Below are 7784 nucleotides of genomic sequence, written 5' to 3' on the forward strand. Positions count from 1 at the left end.
TCTTTATTAATCAAAAAAATACCAGGGTTTATTTAAAATGATTCCCCTCCAAAGGGTATCAAAGTTAATTCAAATCATGTAACACTCTACTGCTAAATATTATTCAGTACTGTTGAAGTGGAGGTAAATTTCATAGAACTGGGGGCTTACTTATACCTTCTGTCTTCTTGTTCACTTGAAGCAGCATACAACATCCCAAAATTTCACTAAATAAGAAAAGAATGGCCGCCACACTGGCAAAAATAGAATGTGTAAAGATCAAAGGCACACTATTCAGCTAGCCAAAGTGATAGCAAACTCTTTTTCCCCCACAAGCCCTTTTCCCATGTAAACTAAAGTTTATTAAGAAGTAAAATAAACTAATCTCTAAAAGTAAGGATTCTGAGACATCATTAAGTCCATGCTTCAAAAGTGTCAACTACAGTTGTCTAGATATTTCTGATTATATTTTAAAGATGTGTCCAAATTAGATACTTTTAAATTAGATAATTTGGGGGGGTGGTCAAAATTATTATTTAAAACTTTTTAATTCAATTCCAAATGTTTTAACCACTAGTATGAACAACAGGGTTTTAGCTCTCAGAAGAATTAACCACTGGAAGGGAAAACACACAAACAAAATTATATATTTATGCTGCAGGCAACGATTATGGCCCTTTCTGGCACAGTGGCATATGACTGGCACTCAGTTCAGGAATAATTCTACAAACACAGGGAAATTCATGCATTTTGGTAAATATGCCCTAACATTCGCAGTTTAAATTTCCCTAAATCCTTGCTTTTTAAACTAGGAAAATCTTAATTTTTTTCTTGTTATCCTGACTTGTGACTTGAACCTGACTTCTTTTTCTTCTTCTTACTATGTTTCTTGCGCTGTTTCTTCTTCTTTTTCTTTGCTTTTTCTCGCTCTTCATGTCTTCTCTTCTTTTTTGCTTGCACTTCCTCTTCATAATCTGATTCTGATGGGGACTCTGATGATGAGGGTTTATCTTCAGGATAAGTCTTCTTTCTTTTTTTGCTGAGACTTCTAATATACTTTTCTTTCTCTGTTTCATCCTTTGACTTCTTTTTCTTTTTCACAGATTCCTTGCTTTCTGATTCAGATTCATATGTAGAGCTTTCTGATGATTTGTATGAATCGTTCTTTTTTTTCTTTCTCTTTTTTCCTTGTTTCTTTTCCTCATTCTCAGAATCTGAACTGCTTGAAGAATCAGAGCTTGATGAAGAAGAAGATGAGGACCTTGGACAAGATTTCTTCTTTTTCTTTTTCTTTTTTTCTTTTTTTTTAGAAGAGCTCTCATTTCCACTCAATAATTTCTCCCTACTTTTTTCTAATTCTTTTTTCCAATTCTCATTCATTTTTTCTTCAAATTCAGCTAATGCCTTGGAGCCTTTCTTTTTATTTTCTAATTGTTTCTTCACTTCTTCCCAGGTGGGCCTTGGTCGATTCAGATAATCTTGTATTGTTGGGCCTGTAGATTGAGTTGGGCCCCTCCATCTGGCCATTGCTATAGGATTCATATAGGCCACTCGATTATCCCGCTTCCCCATGGTGCCTGATGGTTCCAAGAACAGACTCTCAATGCTAAGAAGAATAAAGATAAACCCTCCTTTGGTTCTTCACCTGCTGGTAAATCAAGCAGGTTCCATTCTGTTAGAGAAGCAGAAGGAATGGTTACAAAACGCCTTTAATATAAGACAAAATAAACACATACACTTAATTGCTCACCATCTATCAGATAGTACAGTAGAAATTTTCCAAATCTTAGACCTTGGAAACAAAGAATAGACACATTTAAGACTTTTGCATACTTAAGATATTGTGGTATGAATATAACAAAGTATTTTATATACCTCATGTAAGGTTCAGACTTACCTAAATCTTTTAAACAAATATTTCCTTTTATATTATATGATACTGTTTTTCTTTCATTCGGCCTTATATAGTATAAAAAGAGAGAAATTTCTATAGCTAAATTCTGTATGAGGCAGATCTCCTCCAACTTAAGAAAGTGCAGCACAACCCACTCCACTCTGACAGTAACCTAGGAGTTGTACCTGAAAAATCCTCTCCCTCAAGTCTCACATCTAATCCATTACTATAACCTGCTGTTTAAGCCTTGACAATAGGACTCATATCCATTCACTTTTCTGCAAATATACTGTCACCAATTCAGTACAGGCACTATCAACTCTCACTTAGACTATTAATCTCTAGTATCAAATAAGTGTTATCTGCCAGGGACTGCTTAGTGTTTTGTAACAGATGATGTCATTCAATCTCTAGACTAATTCTATGAGGATGATTCTATTATTATCCCTATTTCACAGATGAAGAAACTGAGTTTTACAGAATTTGAGTAACTTGCCTAAATTAACAGCTAATAAATGTCCAAACTAGGATTTAAACCAAGGCAGCCTGATTCCAAACGCTGAACACCTAACATAACACTATATTGCCTCTTTACATCAACCTCTTAATTGATACCCTTATTTCTACCCTTACTCTCTTCCATTCCAGCTCCACACTACAACCAATAGGTGTTAAAATACTACAGTGGCTTTATATTTTAATGAGAGTCATTTCCAGGCTCCTATAAAGGACCTATACCATCTGTCCTGCTTCCTTCTCTTACTTTTTTTTTTCATTGTTGAAAGAGTATTTATTTAACAGAGAGAGAGAGCAAGAGCACATAAGTAGGTAGGGCAGCAGGCAGAGCGCTAGACAGAGTGGTAGGCAGAGGGAAAGGGAGAAGCAGACACCCCACTGAGCAGAGAGCCTGATGTGTGGCTCAATCCCAGGACCCTGGGATCATGACCTGAGCCAAAGGCAGACACTTAACCGACTGAGCCACGCACGTGCCTCTCTCTCTTACTTTCATCACCCCTTTTCTCAATTCTATCTTTTCTTATCTTCTCTTGGTTCTGGAACATGATAAGCTCCAAGCTTAGCCATCCTGGCCCGTGTTACACCATTCCTCAGGTCACAGTTTGTTTGTTTGTTTGTATTTATTTATTGATGCAATTAATTAATTAACTTATTTTTAGAGAGGGGGAGGGCCAGAGGGAGAGAGAGAATCTTTTTTTTTTTTTATTATGTTATGTTGGTCACTACACAGCACATCCCTAGTTTTTGATGTAAAGTTCCATGATTCATTACTTGCATATAACACCCAGTGCACTGAGCAATACGTGCCCTCCTTAATACCCACCACCAGCCTATCCCATTCCCCCACCCCCCTACCCTCTGAAGCCCTCAGTTTGTTTCCCAGAGTCCACAGTCTTTCATGGTTCATTTTGCCTTCTGTTAACCGCCCCCATTCTTCTTCCCTTTCTTCTCCTACCAATCTTCCTACTTCTGTTCCATAAAATGAGTGAAACCATATGATAATTGTCTTTCTCTGCTTGACTTATTTCGCTTAGTGTTATCTCCTCCAGTCCCATCCATGTTGCAGCAAATGTTGAGAAATTGTTCTTTTTGGTGCCTGAGTAATATTCTATTGTATATATGGACCACATCTTCTTAATCCAGTCATCTGTTGAAGGGCATCTTGGCTCCTTCCACGATTTAGCTATTGTGGACAATGCTGCTATGAACATTGGGGTGCATAAGGCCCTTCTCTTCACTACGTCTGTATCTTTGGGGTAAATACCCAGTAGTGCAATGGCTGGGTCATAGGGTAGCTCAATTTTTAACTTTTTAAGGGACCTCCACACTGTTTTCCAGAGTGGCTGTACCAACTTGCATTCCCACCAACAATGTAGGAGGGATCCCCTTTCTCCACATCCTCTCCAACAATTGTTGTTTCTTGCCTTGTCAATTTTTGCCATTCTAACTGCCATGAGGTGGTATCTCAGTGTGGTTTTGATTTGAATTTCTCTGATGGCTAATGATTTTGAACATTTTTTCATGTGTCTGTTAGCCATTTGTATGTCTTCATTGGAAAAGTGTCTGTTCATATCTTCTGCCCATTTTTTGATTTGTTTATTTGTTTCTCGTGTATTGAGTTTGAGAAGTTCTTTGTAGATCTTGGATACCAGTCCTTTATCTGTAGTGTCATTTGCAAATATCTTCTCCCATTCCGTGGGCTGCCTCTTAGTTTTTCTGACTGTTTCCTTGGATGTGCAGAAACTTTTAATCTTGATGAAGTCCCATAAATTCATTTTATCTTTTGTTTCTCTTGCCTTTGGGGATGTGTCATGAAAAAGGTTGCTTTGGCCGATGTCGTAGAGGTTGCTGCCTATGTTCTCCTCTAGAATTTTGATGGATTCCTGTCTCACATCGAGGTCTTTCATCCATTTGGAGTTTATTTTTGTGTATGGTGTGAGAGAGTGGTCAAGTTTCATTCTTTTGCATGTAGCTGTCCAATTTTCCCAGCACCATTTATTGAAGAGACTGTCTTTTTCCCACCGGATGTTTTTTCCTGCTTTATCAAATATTAGTTGCCCAAAGAGCCGAGGGTCCATTTCTGGGCTCTCTATTCTGTTCCATTGGTCTATGTGTCTGTTTTTGTGCCAGTACCATGCTGTCTTTGTGATCACAGCTTTGTAGTACAGCTCGAAATCCGGCATTGTGATGCCCCCAGCTTTGTTTTTCCTTTTCAACAGTTCCTTGGAGATTCGGGGCCTTTTCTGTTTCCATACAAATTTAAGGACTGTTTGTTCCAGTTCTTTGAAAAATGTCCTTGGTATTTTGATCGGGATAGCATTGAAAGTGTAGATTGCTCTGGGTAGCATGGACATTTTAACTATGTTAATTCTTCCGATCCATGAGCATGGAATATCTTTCCATCTTTTTATGTCTTCCTCAATGTCTTTCAAGAGTGATTTATAGTTTCTAGAATATAGGTCCTTTACGTCTCTGGTTAAGTTAATTCCAAGGTAACGTATGGTTTTTGGTGCTATTGTAAATGGGATGGATTCCCTAATTTCTCTTTCTTCGGTCTCGTTATTCGTGTATAGAAATGCAACTGATTTCTGAGCATTGATTTTGTATCCCGCCACGTTACTGAATTGCTCTATAACTTCTAATAGTTTGGGAGTGGCTTCTTTTGGGTTTTCCATATAGAGTATCATGTCATCTGCAAAGAGAGACATTTTGACTTCTTCTTTGCCAATTTGAATACCTTTGATCCCTTTTTGTCGTCTGATTGCTGTTGCAAGGACTTCTAGTACTATGTTGAATAATAGTGGCGAGAGTGGGCATCCTTGTCGTGTTCCTGATCTTAAGGGAAAGGCTTCCAGCTTTTCCCCATTGAGAATAATATTTGCAGTAGGCTTTTCATAGATGGCTTTTATGAGATTGAGAAATGTACCCTCTCTTCCTACACTCTGAAGGGTTTTAATCAGGAAAGGATGCTGTATTTTGTCAAATGCTTTTTCGGCATCGATTGAGAGGATCATATGGTTCTTGAGTCTTTTCTTGTTGATATGATGTATCACGCTGATTGATTTGCGAATATTGAACCACGCTTGCATCCCAGGTATGAATCCCACTTGATCGTGATGGATAATCCTTTTAATGTACTGTTGAATCCTATTGGGAAGGATCTTGTTGAGAATTTTGGCATCCATATTCATGAGGGATATTGGTCTGTAATACTCCTTTTTGATGGGGTCTTTGCCTGGTTTGGGGATCAAGGTAATATTGGCCTCATAGAATGAGTTTGGTAGCTTTCCTTCTGTTTCTATTTTTTGAAATAGCTTTAGTTGAATAGGTATTATTTCTTCCTTGAATGTTTGGTTGAATTCCCCAGGAATACCATCCAGGCCTGGAGTTTTGTATTTCGGGAGGTTTTTGATCACTGCTTCAGTCTCTTCATAATTAATCGGTCTGTTTAAAAAATCAATTTCTTACTGTTTCAGTCTTGGTAGTTTATAGGTTTCCAGTAAGTCATCCATTTCTTCCAGATTATTTAATTTATTGGCATAAAGCTGTTGATAGTTTTTAAAGATCCTTCCTATTTCATTGGTGTTGGTTGTGACCTCTCCCTTTTCATTCATAATTTTGTTAATTTGGGTCTTTTCTCTATTCTTTTGAATAAGTCTTGCCAGTGGCTTATCGATTTTATTTATTCTTCCAAAGAACCAACTTCTAGTTCAGTTGATCTGCTCTCCTGTGCTCCTGGTTCCTAATTCATTGATCTCTGCTCTTCTTGATCAACTCCTTTCTCGTACATAGATTAGCTCTATTCATCTGTTCCTATTCCAGCTTCTTGAGGTGAGAATATAAAAACTGCATTTTAGATTTTTCTATTCTTTTGAGTGAGGCTTGGATGGCTATGTACTTTCCCCTTAGGACTGCCTTTGCAGTGTCCCATAGGTTTCGGACCGTTGTGTTTTCATTCTCGTTGGTCTCCATAAATTGTTTAAATTGATTTTTTATTTCCTGATGTAGCAAATCATACTTCAGCAGGATGGTTCTTAGTTTCCAAGTGTTTGAGTTTCTTCCAAATTTTTCCTTGTGGTTGAGTTCCAATTTCAAAGCGTTGTGGTCGGAGAATATGCAGGGAATAATTTCAGTTTCTTGGTATCGGTTGAGACCTGTTTTGTGACCCAGAACATGATCTATTCTGGAGAATGTTCCATCTGCATTAGAATAGAATGAGTATTCTTTTGTTATGGGGTGTAGTGTTCTATATATATCTATGAGATCCATCTGGTCTAGTATGGCATTCAAAGGTCTTTCTTTGTTGATGTTCTGCTTAGGTGATCTGTCTATTGCTAAGAGTGGAGTGTTGAGGTCTCCTACTATTAATGTATTTTTATCTATATGTCTCTTTATTCTGTTTAAGAGTTGGCTTGTGTATCTTGCTGCTCCCCTGTTGGGGGCATAGATATTTATAATTGTCATATCCACTTGTTGGATACATCCTTTAAGAATAATATAGTGTCCTTCTGTAGCTCTAACTACAGTCTTTAGTTTAAAATCCAATCTGTCTGATATGAGAATTGCTACTCCAGCTTTCTTTTGAGGTCCATTGGCATGAAAGATGGTATTCCATCCCTTTACTTTCACTCTGGATGTATCTTTAGGTTCAAAAAGAGTCTCTGTAGACAGCAAATGGATGGGTCATGTCTTTTTCTCCAATCTGCAATCCCGTTGTGTTTTATGGGAGCATTTAGGCCATTCACATTGAGAGGGATTATTGAGTAATACGATTTTAATGATGTCATGTTGCCTGTAAAGTCTTTGTTTCTATAGATTGTAAATTTCTGTTCTGTATCACTCTTGGGGCCTTTTTACTTTTATAGAACCCCCCTTAATATCTCCTGTAGGGCTGGTTTCGTGGTTTCAAAATTGGTCAATGACTGGCGATTCTTGAAGGTCCTTATCTCTCCATCCATTCTGAATGACAGCCTTGCTGGATAAAGGATCCTTGGCTGCATGTTTTTCTATGAAAGAGCTTTAAATATGTCCCCCCAACCCTTTCTCTCCTTCCAGGTCTGTGTAGACAGGTCTGATGTAATTCTGATACATTTGCCTTGGTACGTGAGAAATTTCTTTGCCCTGGCTGCTTTCCATACTGTATCCTTGGATCTAATATTTGCAAATTGCACTATGATGTGGCGTGGCATAGGTTTGTCGTGGTTGAGCTTGGGAGGGGTCCTCCACCTCTGTTTTTCTCCACCCCCTCGGGGATGCTGATGATTCTGACATTGGAGCGTTTCATTGAGTCAGTAATCTCCCGTGACGTACATTCTTGAGATTGGATTTTTTTAGCCACGTTTCTGTTTTAGCTTTCTCTTCTATCATCCCATCCTCCAATTCACTAATTCGTTCT

At 38.1% G+C, this 7784-nt stretch overlaps 1 protein-coding gene across 1 annotated transcript in view; it reads right to left on the reverse strand.

Annotated features, from left to right (window-relative positions):
- Window positions 1-500: 500 nt before the first annotated feature.
- Window positions 501-7784, reverse strand: part of FAM133A (family with sequence similarity 133 member A) — a 49414-nt gene continuing 42130 nt past the window's right edge. Inside the window, exon 3 of the mRNA XM_008700635.1 lies at window positions 501-1651. Within this exon, the coding sequence (XP_008698857.1) occupies window positions 814-1551 (738 nt within the window). The 5' untranslated portion in view covers window positions 1552-1651 and the 3' untranslated portion in view covers window positions 501-813. The remainder of the gene's footprint in view (window positions 1652-7784) is intronic.

This window comes from Ursus maritimus (assembly GCF_017311325.1).
Source record: "Ursus maritimus isolate PB19 chromosome X unlocalized genomic scaffold, ASM1731132v1 scaffold_X1, whole genome shotgun sequence".
In the NCBI taxonomy this organism is placed as follows: Eukaryota; Metazoa; Chordata; class Mammalia; order Carnivora; family Ursidae; genus Ursus; species Ursus maritimus.